Raw genomic sequence first — 20535 nt, forward strand, 5'->3', positions numbered from 1 at the left:
CGGGACTTATTCCGCCATATTGCGTGTTGCACTTTCTCCCATTCATATGGTGCATTCAAGTGCTCAGTCTTTATATAGTCGTTGATGTAGACTTGGACAGGATGTGTGACACAATTTATTATGTTTGTTCTCACACAGGTTTGGGAAACTACCTGTACATTGAGGCCAGTCCTGAGACGCAGGGCCAGAAAGCCAGACTGTTCAGTCCCAGTGTGGATCCCGACACCGGACCTCTCTGCCTGATGTTCTCCTATCAGCTGGAGGATCAGGCAACCCTGAGGGTCCTGCTGCAGAACAGACACCGAGAGGAAACCCTCCTCTGGTCCCTCCGTGGAGACCAGGAGCCCATCTGGAAAGAAGGACGGACCATCATACCTCGATCTCCAAATGAATTTCAGGTAAGCAAAATAGACATGGTAAAAAGACGAATACATTTTAAATGCGGATGTTTGGAAAAACAGAGTTGGTAAATCTTTTCAGAAAGGTCATTTAGGCTGTACACTTAGGGCTGTCAAGTTAGCATGCCATATTTTGAGATTAATGATATTATTCAATACTGTCTTGTTTTTTCAAGATGGTTTTCTTTCTCGTGAACAAAATAACTTATGTTTAGATCAAAGGAAATCAGTTTTTGATCTTATGAAAAAGCTAATTATTATAATGGTGGTGTTGCAAATCTGAGATCAATCAAAGATTTTACCCACATCTCACACATTTCACCCAAATCCCCCCCCCCCCCCAAAAAAAATAATAATAATAATTTGATGTATATGTTCTGTACTATAATACAAATCACATGGCGATTATAATTGAAATTCAAACAATTAAAAATGAATAATGAAATAATGCCACAATGCATAAATGCATTGTCCTAAAACATAATTTCTTTTGAATTTCATGTACAATTAAATATTATAGTGAAATTCATTATAAAATGTGATTAATTACTGTAATCTATTGCCTAAGTGATTGCTTGTTTGTAATTAAATGCCGTTTACTTGTAAAGTTTTATGTATATTTTAGACTTGGTAGCCTGAAAGATATCATGGTGACATTTTCTGTTTTCTATGTGCTCATATTTCATCACACAGGTGGTAATCGAAGGCTTTTTTGAGGGTCCCAAAGGCCACATTTGGATCGATAATATCCACATGAGTGTGAACACACCGCTGGAGGAATGTACTCGTAAGTGTGCGCCTTTCTTTTTTTTTTCATCATTAGTTTTATCCTTTATGCTTTTCTTGTCATTTAAGGGACGACTTAAGCCAACACTGTGCATTATCTGCACCAAAAGTTTCTCCCTGCCACACTCTTTCTGGTTTCCTGTTAAGTCACCTTTATCTCTTCATTACAGATGCCACCATTTTCACCAGAATTCATAGAGATTCTGAAGACACTCTCTCCATAAACCTCTCCATTTACTGTGATCAAACCTAGCCATCACAGCCACTATCTCAAAGAGCTTCTCAAAATAGAATTTATTAACATGAAAGGAGGACACACACAACAAATTGTGTGCTTCGTTGTTTGCCATCAAAAGCCAAATGTAGAATCAAATCTAGGCCACAAATGCCCATGGGCCCCGATGCTAATCTATGTTTCATTATTTCCTTCGCGCTTCTCCTTCCATGTTTGTAAACAGACCTTTTTAACGGAATTAGTTGATCGTCCGAGCTTTTTGAGGACGGATCTTGCACAGAAGCTCTGTGGTTTATGGTCTTAAGGATATCAGAATGTGAGCATGTGCTCGTCGCTCCTCTGATTCCTGGTCCATAACTAGAGACTCTTGATTTAGTCATTTCTGGCTCGCAGCGTCGCCGCTTGGCTCGCTCCGAGGCTACGGGACTTGGTGGTTAATATCGAATCCAAAAACTGGAAGCCTCCAGAGCTCATGTTCCACCATGCGCCTGCTGTGATTCTTCCCAAAGCATGCTGGGAGAGTTCTTATCGACCCGTGCAGTTGGACTTACAGTTCCTGCCAAAGAGAGATCCCCGAGCCACTGGCCCTCACGATAGCTTCTCGTCTTTTTTTCTAATTGTTTGCATGTCAAGAATTCAAGCAATCTCCACAGTTCCTCCATGCTTGCTCCTTCGAAAACAAAACCTTTGCAACATGAAAACAACTTAAAACTTAAACAACACGCTTCTCTTCCAACACACTGAAATTTAAAATGCCTTAACTGACCACTGAATGGGGATGGGACAGAGAATTTCACTGAAGAAAAAATGCTTTTAACACCTGTGTGAATCCCAAAACATGTCAAGAGCATGTCCAGGTCATATTTCATCCCAAAAATCAAGGACTGTGAATATTTTTTTTGCATTATTTTCATGACCATTAATTACATTGTGGAATATTTGTGCCTTAAAAAATTCATTAGTAACACAGCAGGATTATTTAAAAGAGCTAGTGAAGAGACCTGTGGTACACACTTTCTCATAATCATTTATATACTGTGTTTTAATCTAGAATGGTTTATTTAAAAATATAGATCTCATCATTTACAGTAAACAAAGTAGCATTTGTTTTAGTTTAATATTTAGGTACTAGAAAAGGTACTAGATTTGCTTTGTATTATAGTAATTTATTATTATTATTATTATTATTATTATTATTAATAATAATAATAATAATAATAATAATAATAATAATAATAATAATAGAGTATAATGGGAATAATAATAAAATTATGATCAAATTTTATTTTTAAAGGGTTAGTTCACCCAAAAATGAAAATTATCCCATGATTTACTCACTCTCAAGTCATCCTAAGTGTATATGACTTTCTTCTTTTAGACGAATACAATCAGAGTTATATTAAAAAATGTCCTGGCTCTTCCAAGTTTTATAATGGCAGTGAATGGCTTACATTTTATGGACTTCAAAACAAAAACAGAAGAGACAGGACATTTTTTTAATTTAACTCTGATTGTATTCGTCTAAAAGAAGAAAGTCATATACGCCTAGGATGACTTGAGAGTGAGTAAATCATGGGATAATTTTCATTTTTGGGTGAACTATCCCTTTAATGTTTGAGAATATGGCAATTGAGAATAATAAACATTTGATAATAATAATAATAAAACTAATAATACATTGATAAAAGGGTATTGTTAATGTTTGAGAATATGGCAATTGAGAATAATAAATGTCAATCAATCAATCAATCAATCAATCAATCAATCAATCAATCAATCAATCAATCAATCAATCAATATTAAGACATCCGTTTTGTTGTTGTTGTTGTTGTAAAACTCTAAAGTAAACATTTGGACACATAACCTGTGTTTTGAAGTAAATGAATATGCTTAATTATTATGAAAATAATGTCACAATCCACAAAATTTTAATGTTATTGTATATGTGTATATATATATATATATATATATATATATATATATATATATATATATATATATATATATATATATGTATATATATATATATATATATATATATATATATATATATATATATATATTATTCAAGGGTGAAATATTGCCTTTTGATTTCCTCTCTGATGTCGTTATTCTTAATTTTATAAAGTTCAGTGCATGTTTTCAGAGTAAGGCAGGGATGCACCCCACTGTTAACCTTACATTACATATTAACATTTTACTCTGTTTGTCTTTCTCTCTTTCTCTGCCTCCCCCCATCCTTCTCTCCCTCACCCAGAGCCTTTTTCCGCGTTCCCTACGGACATGACCGGTGAGTTTAAACTCTCTGCCTCGGGTGTGAATGTTTGCACTTCCTGCTCTCTGCCCTGCTCAGCAGTTATTGTTTACAGGGAAGATATAGGGTTTGTTTTACTTCCTAGCATGTGGTATTTATGCAGTGAGTTGAGGAGCCTGGGGTTGAGTCGGTTATTTGAGGTGACCAATCCGTTTCTGACATATTTTTTATTACCTGTTAAGGTCCCACTTGGGAAAGATGCCCAAACGTGGACTGTCAGGCTGCCGAACCCATGAGATTCATGACAGAGATGTGCCGTTCCACAATGTGACATATTTTGACGTTCAAGGAATAATTCCCCAGAAATAATTGAAATTTCACCTTCAAAACGTACTGTCTTGCATAAAACATTTCAGTCATTATTCGCCAGACATTATCCCCTCTGTCATAGCTCTCAAATTTCATTCAGGTTGTGTCAAAATTGTACTGTTTGATGCCATCGACTCAGTACATGGCCTATCACCGGATGGGCATCCTGTCAGTCTATTTTGGAACTATCTTTCTCCCTTCAGCCTGAGCAGCTATACTAACACTTAAACTTTGATACAATATTCAAAAAAAAATTCATACTATATTCAAAGCCTATAGGGAATATAGAAAGGGCAACTTCCTTTGTGCCAAATGTTACTCATAAAAAATCATTTATTTTAAGATGCAACATGGTCTTAAATGTGGTCTGTTTAAATCTAAGTTTCGTATGTGAATGCATGTGCATTTGTGTTTTATTGGAGACATTTGAATTCTGAAGTGCACATTTTATTTATCTAGATTGGTTTTTGAATGGTTGATCCTGCGTTGACATCATTGGACCATTAGCGGAATAATTGCACATATTGTGTCTAAGATGCGTTTTAATTGCTGAATAAAAGCAATATTATAGTGGCAATCAATCAGAATTTTGCGACTGTACTTAATCATTTATCTGGAGTGCATTAAAAGGATAGTTCACCAGTTTTTTTTTACTTACCCTCAAATTGTTCCAAACCTGTATGAGTTTATTTCTTCTGTTTAATACAAAATAATATATTTTAAAGTACGTAAAAATTCAAACAGTTCAGCCAATGACTTCCATAGTAGGAAAAACATACTATGTAAGTTAATAGCGACCATCAACTCTCTTATTACAAACATTCTTCAAAATATCTTCTTTTGTGTCCAACTGAAGACAGAAACTCATACAGGTTTGGAACAAACATGAGCGTGTAAATTATGACAAAGTTTTCATTTATGGCTGAACTCTCCCTTTCATTTCAAATATTAGTGCCTTACATAGAAAATCAAATCATGTATATGCAATGAAAAATCCTAATCTGTATTCACAAATGACTAGAAAAGACAATATGAATTGTTGGAAATCCTAGTATTGGTCAATAGCAAAAGCGCATGTGCAAGTGCAAGTGCACGTAGGCGTGTGTGAATCCACTAGTTTAACAATGGGAAAAATAGTCTGTGCGACAGGTGCATGATCTAAAAGGGTAAAAGGGTTGTCCCTTATCGCTTAATGAGTAATGGGTTTGTTTTGGGCATAACACACACACACACACAAATCAGTCTCATCTCCCATTCCCTTTAAAAGCCAGTTGTGCGTGCACCAGGGTGGAAGTGCGAGTGCATGCTATTTACATGGTGGAAGTGCGAGTGGAAAGACTGAACGTTTCTCCAGAGAGAAATCCTTTTATTTTTAATATTTAAAAATGTTGGTGTGTTGCTGCGCGTCCCTGTGTGTAATAAGAAGAGTGCGTTGTGCAACCGCCTACATGCGCGTATTACTAACACGCCCTTTAAAATCCAAGACCATTTTTGGGGATTTCTGCCTGGATTTGGCCTACCCAAATTGAAAAGCTTCCCATACACACATACAGTGGTCTAGGTTCAAAATGTTGGTGTCATTTTACAGGAAACCCTTTGAAGTTACATAAAACACTGCTAAAAGTCATAAACATGTAAGTATAGGTTGTTACCCCCCCCCCCCCCCCCCCAAAAGTAGGCACTTTTTTTATTTTATTTTTATAAATTCATTTTTGAAACTGTAACTCAGGCCCTGTGTGCTCTAGGAACCTGCAGACAGTTTGGGCTATTTCCACTAAATTATAGAAAATAGTGGAAAAAAGAAGTTTGTCTGTGCCATGTTGTATGACAGATTTATTCAAATGGGTCTGAAGGGATGACCCCCTTTTTTCCCATAATATGACACCAACATTTTGAACCTAGACCACTGTATGTGTGTATGGGAGGCATTTCAATTTGGGTAGGCCAAATCCAGACGGAAATGGCACCAGAGTAATTTAGTGTAAAAACATTTCTTTGTGTAAAACAAATGCCAAAGTGATGCATATCTCCAGAAAGAAGAGACTCTAAGCTTTCAACTGGTACCACATTTGACATCATAGCTCCTCCACAGACATTTAAAATTGAAAGTATATACATGACAATGTCATTCCCGACCCTGTACAGGGTCCACGGAGCTTCAGTGGTTAAATTACTCAAAAGTACTGCGCTATTCACTTTAGAGCAGGTTTTTGTTGGTTAATGGCGCAGTCGTTTTTAGTTCCTCAAAATAGCAACACTTCAACAATGCGCCTGAACACGCCTCGTTTTCAGACCTAATCAGTTTAAATAGCAGTTTATGCATTTGCTATTTAAATAACACAGCGCTGGACGTGAAATGGATAACTGTGTCCGGATGAAACTAGCAAAAAGCACACAGGTGTATGATAGGGCCGCAGTCCGACACTGGACACCGAAAAACAGTCTGTTTTTTATAGTTGAAGCTCGATTTCATTTTAGTTTTTTTATTTAAAACAAAAAATTCTTGCATTGGCATGAATACCTAAACAAGCAACCAGCATATTATCACCTCCACTTCTTTTTGTGAAATGAGTGTCAATAAAAGACACCGGCTGAGCCAAGTCACTCTCCCTAATGAGTGGCTCAGTCATGTTCCGTGGCTGAATATAGCATAACAAGATGTCTGCCTGTGCCGGGTTCTGCTCAGATGGCAGCATTGCATCAGAGACTCGGGGTATGTCTCGGAGTCCCTGGAGAACTGTTTTATTGTCATTCTTTTCTCGAATGTTCGCTTCTCACACAGTGCTTACTAATCCATGAGAAAAAGCAGAGCTGACAAGACCGTCTGCTTCCACTTGTTGTGTGATCAGAGCGTTTGTTACTATTTTGGGTTCTTTCGTCAAGATGTATGTGTGTGTCAGAAATTGGTCAAAGCTTGTTTAAATTTAAATTCAACATGCTGCATTTCACGGTGGCTTTAAATTTGGCTTTTTAGAGCAGTTTAACTCCTCCAGTAGCTTTGTGGATTGTGTGAAAATTATTGCAACCCCTCAAGTTTTACACCATAGAGGGTTTAATGGTTGTCATTTAACTTACAAGCTGGATGTGTGTATATCAATAAATATATATTTAGCAATTATTATTATTTCTGTCATGATATTGTAACTTTATTTTATTTATTAACTTGTGTATTTACATTAATTTGTTTTAATATATAAAATTAATATGATAAATTTGATTAAAATTAATAATAGTGTATTTATTTGTTTAGTGTGCATTCATAAATCATTTCAGAAGTTCAATTAATGATAATCAAAGTTCATCAAATGAGTAATTACAAAATTTGAACCTGAAAATGTCAAAGTGGTGCCAAAGTTACAGGTTCATTGCACTTTTCATCCTCTCTGAATTTAATTACTGATAAAGAAAATTGAATAGAAATTGTATAAAATAAATTCTGCAGTTTCTATTCAATTTTCTTTATCAGTAAGGAAAGTTTGTTGGACAGAAACATAAATGCATGTCATTATAATAATACACGGCATACTGAATTTTTTTTGAGAAAAACCATGGCAAAAGTCTTGTATGTGGTCACTTTCGGTCTCTCTAAATCTCAGTTGCAATCCATTTATGATATAGTGATGGATCACAATATACTGAAGTTGGCGATGCCCAGTCCTATTAAAAACTGCTACAATAGTCAAGTATCTGTCAGCGTTCTGCCATAACCAGAAGACAAACTGAGGGAGAACAGAATGCATGTGCCTCTGCTTGGCAAAAACAGCCTCTTGTTTGAATGCAGCCCCAATGTATCCCTAAGACATAACGGTTTAGAGAACTACCAGCACTATCGCCCTTTGAGTAGTCCTGGAGAGCCGCTTGTCTCAAATCCAGCATGCAAAAAATATGATTTATAGTACGGCATCCCCACTCCCCAGGATTAGAACGGGGTGGTCTTTATTTGCAACATGCTTGGACTCTGACTCAGGTGCCTATTTGAAAGCACGTTATATAACAGCACTGCATTCACACCCATTGTTTCACTGTGCATTGCGCTATGCAACCCAACTCAGTAACTGTTCCTCTACTGGAGAGCGATCATTTCATTGTGATTTCGAACAGTGAAACATGGAGCATGAAGCTTCTACCCTACACGATCGTATGCCAAAAACAGTCAATACAGCATCTTTCATGGTGTCTTTCATTAGTGTGTTTGCATTTGAACCTAGCAGTCGTGTGGCGTGTTTCACAGTTTGTATATCTCTCCACCAGGGGGAGCCCTACCTGGCAAGAGTGAGCCAACAATAGATACGCTGTCAGTACCTGCTGTTTTGCCCAACTGGTATTACATAATGGCTGGTGGAGGAGCCATCTTGTTCCTGGTTATTGTCATTGTCATGGCTGTTAGCTGTCGCCATCTTACGGCCAGGAGGAACCAACCCACAATGGCCTACTACAGCCCCCACAGTGCACATCACCCAAACGGCGGCGTGCACAGATCTGGGGTGACACCCAAATTGACTGTATGGGTTGAGAAGGGCGATGGGAATTCCTACTGGTGAGAGACCTGGACTAAAGGTTTAGAGGTTTGCCTGCAAATGCTGCCTTCATGAAGGAAGTCCTTGATGAAGCAGATCTCGGATTGAAGAGTTGGAGGAGAATGCTTAAAGAAAGCTCCCAGATGCTCGGTTGCATCCGGAAAAACCCAACACTTCGATTTTTCTCTTTTCGTGTTCTTTTCTTTCTTGGAATACTAACGACCCCGTCTTACTGGTGTGCTCAGCTTGTTTACCACATCTAGCCAGCTCATACTCATCTGGAGGGACCTTCTCCAGGAGTACATCTGTATCCAGCCTCATGATGGACGCCGAGCCAAGAGGACGTGTTATCCAATGACCTTAATTGCTGATCCTGGACTGACTTTGATCCACTGTGCTGTACTTATGTTAAATCAATGTGGTCAGAACATTGGGGAGTTAAGAGCTGTTGTGGACATGCTGTCTGACACAATGTTTGCACTTTGACTAGTCCCTGAGGTTGATCATGAGTACCTCTTTACCTTATTATAGCAGAACAAGGGAACAGACCTTTGGTGAAAGGGAGAACACAAAGCTTTCAGATAAATCAAAGCATAAAGGCAGGGAGCTCCAATACTGAGAATGTGCTTCTTAGCACTTTTTGAATACAACGCAAGCATGATTTAATTTGTAATAAGGGAAGGTGAAGTATTACATAAAAGGTTTCTGCATGTAAACAACTTGAGCCCACCTAAGCTGTCATGATGAGCATTGCCTTTAAAGTCAACATGAAATCAAAATTTGGTTTCTTAATACATGTTCTTGGTCTTGTTATGAGCAATTGAGCAGCGTGCTCTTTTCCAACAAGAAAAGAAAAAAAATGCGTAATGAGTTTCCTTTTTCATTGACGTCACTTAGATTGTGTCAATTATCGTTCAACATTAGTGTGCGGGTAATGCAGCCATTCTAAAACCTGGCCAATTTTTAACACAGTAGATTAATGCCAGATTTCAATAACATAATAAAGACTGCTCCAAACAATAATAGATTTAAAAAGTAGGTAGTGCCCCACAATCAACTGAAAGGCCAACTTTTCAATCAATTCTTAATCAATGAAATTTAGTCTCATTTTAACTTGAAATGCATCATTATGGAAGGAAAACTGATTTTCTTTCATGTTGACTTTAAACATTGCATTAGGCATGGTTTCATATCAATGATGTGCTAAACTTAAATGAATTGATGGCACCACCTTTAAGATGAGAGAAAGGGAGTCTTCATGTTTTGTGTTTATTTCTGTGTTCTCTGCGGCAGTATCTAGGTTATTCCTTTGTATCTCGCATTTCTCACATTTTTTCCCAAAGATCCCCCAAAACTGCGTTGGCGTGTGTTATTCTGAGCAAACGCTTGCTGGCGTTGAGGCTCCAAAAACAAGTCCCATAAACAAAGACAGCTGTTTCCTTTCTCCGTTTCCATGCGATGAGGAAGCACTGAGCGCTGGGCTGGGAGAAAACTTTGTGCAGATATCAACACCTGGTAGCAATTTTGGTTCACTGAAGCATCATGAAGCTTCAAGAGTGATTAGTTAATGGTGTCCAAGACTTCCATATGCTTTTTCATAGCCATGTTGAATCACTTATTGAATTGAGTTGTCTTTCAGTTTTATAGGTTAAATGTATCAGGACAGGACACGCACCACAAACAAATTGTGGATGTATCATTTCATTATCATGTGGATATGCCAATTTACAAATGTCCAAAACATTAATTATGTATTATTAGGAATAGGTCACCACAAAATGACAAGTCGCCGTCATGTCATTTCAGACTTTTTTAAGCTTCTTTCTTCTGTGAAACACAAAATGAAATGTTTTGAAGAACGTTCACACTGCTCCTTTATGTGAAAATTACAAAAATCCCTCACATATATATCATAAAAGTGTTGAATGACTGTAAGTCTTCTTCAGTGATTATAAGATGACTTTATATGAGCTAAAATAACGTAATTAGTTGCTAAATGATTTGCTTTGGTGTACAATCACATATTGTGGCAAGTCTGACAACAATGGTTTCTTGAATATGCCACATTTTCTGTTATTTTTTGACAGCGTTAATCCCCTTTTGCACTTTTATTTGATAGAAAAACACAGTGTAAATTTTTTTCAAGATTGTCTTTCACATTTGAAAGAAAGTCATACAGGTTTGGAACAGAATGTTCTGTTCATGTGAAATATACCTTTAAGTACATTCAGCAGATTCAGGGTTCAACGTATTTTAATACATGACATATAAAGCTGTTCAAAATGGAAATAAAAAAGATAAAGACCCCTGGCTCCTCAGGGGCTTTTTAATGCCATTTCGTAAGGTGGTAAGAGATGTTTTGGCACCATCAAGCAATGTGCTTTTAAAGCAGCCACTTTATCGCTCCTTTCTTCCCTAAACTGTGTCTCTCATTTCTTTCTTCACTCTTAATATTTTTTAATTAGTTAATGGACCAGATACCATTTATTAAAGCTGCTATAGGCGTTCCGGCCCCCGCCCCGTGTCTCTCGTCGACTCGGGAAACCACATTAATGAGTGCGAGCGTTCCCTTGAGAACGCCGTCAACACGTCACCCAGCGAGGCGTAATGCCAAACAGCCATTCTTCTTGAGCTCTTAAATGCATCATGTATACTGAACCGAGACACTTCTAATTAAAGTGCCCCTATTATGCCATTTTAAAGTTTCCTAATTTTGTTTAGGAGGTCTCCTACAACAGGTTTACATGCATCAAAGTTCAAAAAACACTTTAATTTTGCATATCACCATATTTTTTAATGACTCTCAAACAACTCAACAGGTGAATTAGTCTCTCTAAATCCCTCCTTTCCGATAGCCGACTTTGCTTTGATTGGCCAGATGACCCAGTCTTTTATGATTTGTCCACAGCTTACAGTAGTGTCGGAAGCTAAACGGACATTACCTTAACTGAATTTCACCTTTGAAGGCTTCCTAAAGCTCAGCGATTGTACACACTGTTAAGATAGTAAAAATGACATCGATTTTACCATATCAATCTTAGCGAGAGTCCGATGATGAAACATTGGAAGAACTAGTTATTCAACCTGAACCTCCAGCACAATAAAAAAAAACTTGAGCAGGATGTTTCTCAGGATGTTGATATGCTACTGAGTTTGAGGTACATTAGGAGATTTTGCAACTGTAATTCCTCACCATAAGAATTTACAAGTGTACGTCCATCAAAAAACCCATTTGTATATTTCTAATTTATTGTGGTACACATGTGGGAACTGTATCAATAACAGCGCATATGTTATCTGAGCCCTTGCATGAATGACTATAACGATAAAGTTGGTCAAACAAATCTTGCACCATCCTTTATCTGTACTCAAGATAAAAATGACAGACGATCTACATTAATATACACAGTTTTAGGTAATAATGGCCTGCAGCTGATTAGTAGACATTTCAGTAATACAGTAATAACGTGAGTTATCCTGTTAGCCAGAGACCTACTCAATATAAAACATAAAACTGACAACCCGGTAGAAAATATACACATTAATAATTATTATTCATACTACTAACAGGTTGTTATTCTGAGGAGCAAACTGGTCCAAATGAACTGGGTACTGCCCCATCTTTCAAGAGCAAGATGCTTTGCGAATCCCGCGTGGAACTAAGATTTGAGAAGCAGTTGTCATTAAAATGACGTTTAAGAGTGGGTCAAGTTGTTCGCAGGCAGACAATGTACAACATAGGCTGGCATTATGCAAATGTCTTTTCTAGTGATGTAGAACCATCACACAGTGAGAGTCAAATTACTGACGACTTTAGGCGGTTCAGAGCCGATTCTTTCTTACAACAACTAGACAATAACAATAAAGACAAAATTTTAACTTGCACTTTCGACTTTACAACTTTGCAAAACGTTTACATTCACAAACAGCTCTATTACACACTTCATGAAAGGGAATATTTGAAAAACCATAATAGGGGCACTTTAAGTAGAACCATCTATTTTTTCAAAAAGCAGAGGATTGCGGTTGATGCTCACACCCCTGTAATTGTCTCCTCGGTTTCGGATGACTCACGCTACTTTTGGACACGGGCATCTCAGGGGTTGTCAAACACACGTCTTCGGACGTGGGGAGTTGGATAGATTAGATCGCTCACAATGGATCCAGTCAGGCTACCGCCTTCACATCCGTGAAGTGCGAGCTCTCACATTGATTTCTCTGCTTTTAGACACAGCAGGCTCCGACTGGGACATTTTTGGAACAAAGCAACGCTGATCCAAAAAGCCATTCGAAAGTTATGGGCCTTTTATAGTACCGCAAAGCTTACTTAGGTGGTGGTGGTAATGCTTCTGATAGCCTACAGACTATGAATTTGAGGATAATGATGATGATGATAATGCACTTTGCTTTATTAAAGTACCTTCTAACTGTGGTCAGCCTATACCTCAACTTTGAAATTAGTAAATTGTTTAAAATGCGAATGTGAACAAGATATTTTTGCTTGATGAATTTGTGTCTTGAAAACCTGATTTTAAAATGTGACAATAAAATCTTATTTTTCTAATCGTCACTCCTTTTTATATCCATTTATATCAGTGCAGTAACAGACATTGGCCTATTTTTGCTGCTATATTTGTGTGTGCCCTGAATGTGTAAATGCTGGTGTGCTTCAATTAGTAATTATGTAGGTCACATGATGTTATTTTCTGTGCTCTGTAATTATGTTACAAATCTTACATACCTTTATTCATTTATTGCTTAGCCTCAAGTCTCAAAATATGCTTTTTTAGATCTCCGTCAATCCAAGACTCGCGACTTACTATACGCAAGTATGTGAATACGAACGTCATTTTCTAGGTTTGTTAAAGTTAGTCACTGTAAATCTGAATTCTGAATAATCAAATGTTGTTAATATTATGTCTGGCACAGAAATGTAAAGAATGCACGACCAGTATGTAGTATTCGAACATGTGAGTTAGCCAAGCTTTCGCATCTGCATACTTGCATAGAATATGTTTCTGGAACAACATTTATTGCAAGTTTGCGATATTAATTATAAATAATATTCCTTTGAGGGAATATTGCACGTTATATAATTTTGTATATTTCAATACGGTGTCTTCGCTTCTATCCACAGTTAAAAAGCCAACGGTTGGAAATGGGCGTCTCTTTAACGGGAAGGACCACATAAATGCAGGTCAGTTCCTACAATACGTTTTACAATACGAAACAAAAAGTTTCGAAGAACGGTAACCAGAAGTAAGAAATCTTTAATTTTGGTGGGGTTTATCTCTCTCAAGTTTTCAGATTATAAAGAAAAAACAAAAACAGATGGTTTGGACAAGTGAACAGCAAATCGAAATCCACCCTAATTACTTCATTAATGCATGTTTTTGTGGTCTTATTGTGAACGATGTTAGTGCGTATTATTTTTTTGTTTTTTTGTGTGTTTTTTTTAACATTTGTATCTGTCAAATCAATTTTTAATTTTTCCCCCCTTCTTCGAAATCCAGTTTTATTTGAAAATACATCACATTATGTAATTCATTTGGTTTTGAATGCCGCTTCCCATTCCATATTTTTCCGGCTGTGCAATTCTCTGCATATGTTTGTATGGGTAGTGCTGACATGCTACAGTGTGTTTGTGTGGTACGTGTCTGTTCACACTCGAATTACCCTCACCCCGCATTTCTGCACAAAAACAAAAAGCATCTCCGGTTATCAGACTTTCCGCCCTCCTCCTTCCTGCTATCACACAGTTGGAATCCATCTTACTCATAAAGATGTCTTTGTTTTGGCTCTTAAATAAAAAAAATAAAAAAGACAAGGATGAGTTAATTACCCAACCGAAATCTGTTCATCCTTACAGACTGTCAACCCCCTCCGCCTGTCTTTCTTTCACTCTCCCTTTATCGATGTATTCCATCTTTTTCTCATTTTCCCCCTACTCTAATACAACGTAATGAAGTCTGTGTTTAGCTTTCACTCTACACAAGCTGTCAATCACCTCGGGAACCCATTTGTTGGAACTAAAAGGCCAAAGGGAAATTTGCTTTAACAAAATGCAACAGATATCAGTCAATGTGCAAAAGCGGCTCAGCTGGTGTGAGTTTTGGCATCGGCTCGCTGTCAAAAGCAGCCTAATTAAGCCTAATGCAACCGCTAGCAAGGCGCAGGGTGCCACAAAAGAGTTTACAGCTTAGTTTTGTCAGCTGAATACAGCCATGCCGACACCATTCCCCCTCAGACTAGGCCATTAGTTTGTTATACTGTATGCGTCTTCCTCCGTGGGATATTATGCAGGAAAACAAACTAAAACTTCTGTTTAGCCTCCAAAGGCTGCAGTGTTGAACAAAACATGCAAACATGCAACATGCATATATGTGCTATAGAGGTATACCACTGATTACTATATTCATTTACCATAAGTACTTTGGAGTACCATGGTACTACCACAGAAACATGGTAATACTAATATATATATATATATATATGACAGTAGTTGTAAGTATACATTCTGAGGGTGCGTTCCCACTTGGAGTTTGGTTTGTTTGGTTTGTTTGGTCGTTAGGGCTTAGCATTCACACTGGCATTTTTAACAGCAAACCTAACCAAACCGAAGGCATAGGTTATACACAACCTGATTTTTGGCTTTTATGACGTATATTTCATGGAGCTTGCTTACATTCAATACAACGCTATGTGTGCTAGATTAAACGCGATCATTTTATGCGTGTAGCCTACATATGGGTTTATTTTTACCAGCTGAGAACTCACAAAGAGCTCAAAAAATGATCAAAACATTAAAAACAGCACCAGGATTTCCTCCGTTGTATGCAGAAACAAATATCTGCTGCAAAAGAGACGCCAGTTCCGTCGTCTGTACCGACTAATGGGCAACACAGATCCTTTGACTAGAGCCAGGTATGCTTTTTGTGAGATTTTTCTAGCTTTTTTTTTAAACATGTTCGTCGGACCAAATATTGATGAGGCACTTTACCCCCTCGTTTCTCCATGTTTGCCCTCTACCCATTTTGAAAACACCGATCTTTCCGCGCCATCAAATCAGCTGACTCGTGGCGTCGCATCTTGTGACATTACGTCCTGTTTTTGGTTCGTTTACATGTCTTTGGTCCATCTTGTGTTCATATATCAATCGAACCGCACCAGAGTTCGTGTGGAAGCGGACCGAGACCCATCTTTTTAGCGGTCTCGGTCCGCTTGTTTGGTGCACACCAGGGTTCAGATGGCACACCGGTTCAAATGAACCGCACTAACCGAGCAATCGCACCAGGGTTCGTTTTAATCCAACCAAACATGACAAGTGTGGACGCACCCTGACACCATCACTATATTTTTAGGAAGAGATAACACTCTATTAAAGAAGTTTTTGGACATGGTTCTGTGATATTTTGGACATGTTTTACCATATAAAAACCATGGTACAGGAATTGAATGCCGTTAGGGTACCATCACTATTTTTAGGGGGAGATGACACACCAACAAATTACATTAGCTTGGTATCATGTCCAGAAACAAAAGGTAAGTGCATGATTTTGTTGTGAACATTATCTCAATGTGTCCTCCCTTCCTCATGTTGTTGTAGGTTTCCAGTTTCCAGAGTGGAGCACATCCGAAACGCCATCAGAGCCTCCGGTGACACATGTGGTCGATAAGGATAACGCATGGCTGTACTCCCTGGACCCCATTCTCCTGACCATCATCGTCATGAGCGCTCTGGGTGTTCTCTTAGGTGCCGTGTGCGCCGGCCTCCTCCTTTATTGCACCTGCTCGTACGGCGGCTTGACGTCACGCTCATCCACCACCTTGGAGAACTACAACTTTGAGCTGTACGACGGGATTAAGCACAAAGTGAAGCTCAACCAACAGCGCTGCTGCTCTGAGGCTTGAGGAGAACAGATGGGGAGATATCAAGTATCCTAAAATGACCTCAAAGTAACCCGATTTGACTCTTTGAAGAGACGAGCCTCATCTCTTAGTATTCCTGGAATGCATGTCCATCTCAGCTGGAGCTCCTAGACTGAACCTTTCCTGGAGCTTATTTTCCAAGCAGCCATGCTTACTCAGCTCCAACGCTGCTGCCAAGGACGTCCTCGTCTTTCACTGGATTACATCAAAAATGGAGCTCTTGGTGCCACGAGGACTGAAACCCTTTCCATGGCTCAGCCTCAAAATAAATGTTGACACATATCAATGTTCTGCTATTCCAAAAAGAGGAGAGTATATCAGCTTAGATTTTTAAGAGGTCTAGTTTTTAAAATGGGAGATCTGAAGCTAAACTTTTAAGCCACAAACTTCTGTCCCCCATCATTCCCAAAAGTACACTTTGTGGCCTAGGATGTGGTGAATTGTTTTTAATGGCTTTGATGGGTTGGTTTAATGTTGCTTTATTGTTTTTCCCTCTGAGAGAAGTTCAGTAGCCCAGGGTGATTATACGTCACCATTATTGTGTGTTTACAACCCATTGCTTATAGCCCACAATTTTGTGTTTCTCTTGTCAGTCTGACAGTTTGGAAATGGAAAAGTAAGACAGATTAAGAAGAAAAGGGTTCATAGATTTAGTTTTAGGCACTGTGAGTTTGGTGACTTGTGTTCTGTAAAAAAAGGCACCACACATGTTTGAAACAACTTAGGATTTTGTCAGTGCAACCTATGGATTGCTGTAACTGGGAGACGAAGACTGCCAAGCTAATGTGGGAGCTTAGAGCTAGCAAACAGGCATTAAATAATGTGAAACAATTATTGAAAGGCCGACAGGTACTTAAGGGATAAGTTTGAAATACAATTTCTCTCATTTTTACTCTGGGCCTTCAAGAATGCTACAGTTATTGGCTCAGAGATGTTCAGGTCCACTGTTTGTGTTTTCTAAAATAAAAGTTAATTTAAAAAATAGACTAAAATCTACACCAGTTTGCTGTGCCAGTCAATCTTGGCTTAAACAGATATTTTTTACACATTGAAATTATTGTTTAAACCATCTAAAGTTAGTGTTAAAGTAGTTTAGATTTGGATCAATTTGAAGCAACAACAAAAAAGTGTATACGTAAATATATATATATATATATATATATATATATATATATATATATATATATATATATATATATATATATATATATATATATATATATATATATATATATATATATAAAGATGCCAAGATGAGAGTTAAAAAACCTGGATCACAACATGAATTAAGCTTAAAATATTATAAACTTTTTACTTGTTTAGGTTATTTTAAAACCGGTTAGGACCTAACACAGCCAACACCAATACTATCAAATGTATATCATACAGCAGTTGTTACCTTAGTTTCATTCTCAATTGAAATTTTTCCCTCTTTTACTCTGTTTTATGTTTCCATGCTAAGGCTTTGTGTTAACAGGAGACAGGTTTGGTTGTAAATCTGCTCCCCTGTGGTTTTCAAAGAGGTGGAAGTCAGATGCCGTAAATCTTTACCTACTTGCTCAGATGGGATTCCTTACCCTGAAAAAAAGGATTGTTGGAGTTGGTGAAAGTAAATGCGCCCAAAGCACACTACACCTCTGCAGAATAAGACACGCTATGAGAGTCTGGGATCTCAGATATGGAGTTTTGAGACACTGATAGGCGAGCCTAGATGCTTCTACTGAACCCTGCTTGATCCGTGTACTCCTTATCTTCTTGAAGACTCTTGCTACTGGACCCCTGGACTTTTGCAAGTGCCTTGGAGCTACTTTGTTCCAGCCTCGGCTCTGGACCTGAAAAAGACTGCTTTGGAGCTTTTGTCTGTCTTAAACACTCGAAATACTTGAGAATCACAGCACTGGGTATAATTCCAGTCTCTCTTTGGACACTTTGTACAGAAATTGTGCTTTTTATGATGATGATTATTGTTATTATGATTATTTAATAAAGGATGGTTAACATAGTGGGTTGATGTGCTGTTGAACACTCGAGTTCTTGAGTTTTGAGGGTACAAGAGCAAGGGGTAATGGGGTTGTTAAATGATTAGAATTGACATTGCTCAACACGCTCACGCACATGCAATTGATGTTACAAATACCAGACCAGTACATACAGTAATGTACCTCCATTAAATATCATCAACACATTCAATCCTAAATACACACAAACTCTCTCACTCTTTCTATCTTTCCAGCAATGTCTGCCACAGTTTCTCTCATCTCCCCATGGGCTCCCATTAGCACGGACCTTCAGTCGCCTTCATTTAGGGGCTCACAACATCAAAGCTTTGAACTGCCTTACTGTTCCACCCCCTAAAGTTCCCTTCATCCCTCCACCTCATCCAACCACCCAGTTGCATCCATTTAACTATTTCTCTACCTCAGCTCCCTCTCTGTTTCTGCCTTTGCCGGTATCACTGTGACTGTTTCACTGACTAATGATGTGTAAACAGTAAGGTCGATCAAATCAGCCTTCAAAAAACCTTTAAAAATCATCAAATATAAACCTTTAACTGTCCTACAGTCCACAGACATCCATTTTACAATCAGATTTCTGTCTGAACTATTTTTTTTTTAAGTTTTTCTTCAGTAGCATAAGGACCATGTCAAAACGGCAAATCAAGTAAAAATACTTTGAAATATTTATGCCATCTTACTAAAATTACACTAAATTAATGTTCAATTAAGCGGGTCCTATTATGCATTTTCACTTTTTAACATCAGTTTGTGTGTGATGTTTGTCTGGATATCACCAGACCAAGCTCAATTTTTTAAGATTGAACATTTGTCTGGGGCGTCTGCTCTTTTCTACTGCACAGGAGACATGATCAATGAGCATAATTCAAATAACTCAGTACGCAGTTGGATAGTCCTTCAACCAAACAGTCCAGAAGAGGCGTGATCAATGGGCATCAATCGATCGCTTCTCTATCCGTCATTGTGTTAAACCCGCCAATAGCGAGGCAGGTGTAACAGAAGCAGGATAAATTAAAGGGGGGGTGAAACACTCAGTTTCAGTCAATCTCATGTCAATCTTGAGTACCTATAGAGTAGTATTGCATCCTTCATATCTCCGAGAAGTCTTTAGTTTTATTATATTTATAAAAGAAATATGGGCTGTACCGAGTCTTTCCGGAAAAAAACGAGCGCCTGGAGGCGTATCGTGTGGGCGGAGCTAAAGGATGACGAGCACACCCAAAGCGGTGACGTCCTCAAGCGTGGAGAAACCAATGGCTATCGATCAGATTAATTTAATACAGATATGATCCAGAATCAGATTCGGAGGCTAAAATAAATTGAACAGGAGAAACAGCAACAGCAGGACGTCCGTCTCTGTGGTATGTACTGTATTTAGTGGCCTGTCAACATTTGTGTGTTTACTCGCAGTTTATGAGGACATGATTCGGTTTATGGACTACTGTATAGGACTAAACCTTAGCAGTAGCAAGCCAAACGGTTTTGCACGTCAGACTAGTGTAACGTTATACAACAACAATGGAGTCCGTTAGCGCATCTGAATGAAGAAGCACGCGATCGTGTCGTTTACTGATGTTTACTCACGCGACGATAGCCAACAGCACAGACATTTGAAGCAGTTTTACTCACCGGCTGCTTCCAATGCAGGACCGAACCTTTATCGCTGGGACCGCTCCGTCAAAAACACACTTCTTTGGTATGATTTGGTAAAGTCCTGACAGCAGTGACCGTAGAGATCCACTTTGCGATGCGACTGAAGCGATGTTGTGAAGCCTCCCGTCATTTCTGCGTTCAAATCGGGTCAAATGCAGCGCTGCCTTCCCAGAATGCTGTGCTGAAGCGTTGAAGTCGCTTGATGTCACCCATAGGAATAAAGTGGAGCGCGGCGCGTCATAAGTGTTCACGGACGACTGGATCTGCAGCTTGAGTGAGTGTTTATGGGCGTGCATTCTCGCTCTAGTCACGCTCACACGCACCCTACCAGGAGAAGAGCCCATACAAGGACCTTCCACTCTGTTCACGTCAAGTCGAC

The 20535-nt window shown here is 38.4% G+C and overlaps 1 protein-coding gene across 2 annotated transcripts in view; it reads left to right on the top strand.

Annotated features, from left to right (window-relative positions):
* nrp2a (neuropilin 2a) overlaps positions 1-17486 on the top strand; it is a 94657-nt gene extending 77171 nt beyond the window's left edge. Inside the window, exons 13-17 of one of the 2 annotated variants that reach the window (XM_067442203.1) lie at positions 139-398; positions 1092-1185; positions 3677-3709; positions 13697-13756; positions 16166-17486. In XM_067442203.1, the coding sequence (XP_067298304.1) occupies positions 139-398; positions 1092-1185; positions 3677-3709; positions 13697-13756; positions 16166-16470 (752 nt within the window). In that variant the 3' untranslated portion in view covers positions 16471-17486. The other variant, XM_067442204.1, reaches the window with a different exon arrangement.
* Positions 17487-20535: the final 3049 nt, after the last annotated feature.

This window comes from Pseudorasbora parva, chromosome 4 (genome assembly GCF_024679245.1).
Source record: "Pseudorasbora parva isolate DD20220531a chromosome 4, ASM2467924v1, whole genome shotgun sequence".
In the NCBI taxonomy this organism is placed as follows: domain Eukaryota; kingdom Metazoa; phylum Chordata; class Actinopteri; order Cypriniformes; family Gobionidae; genus Pseudorasbora; species Pseudorasbora parva.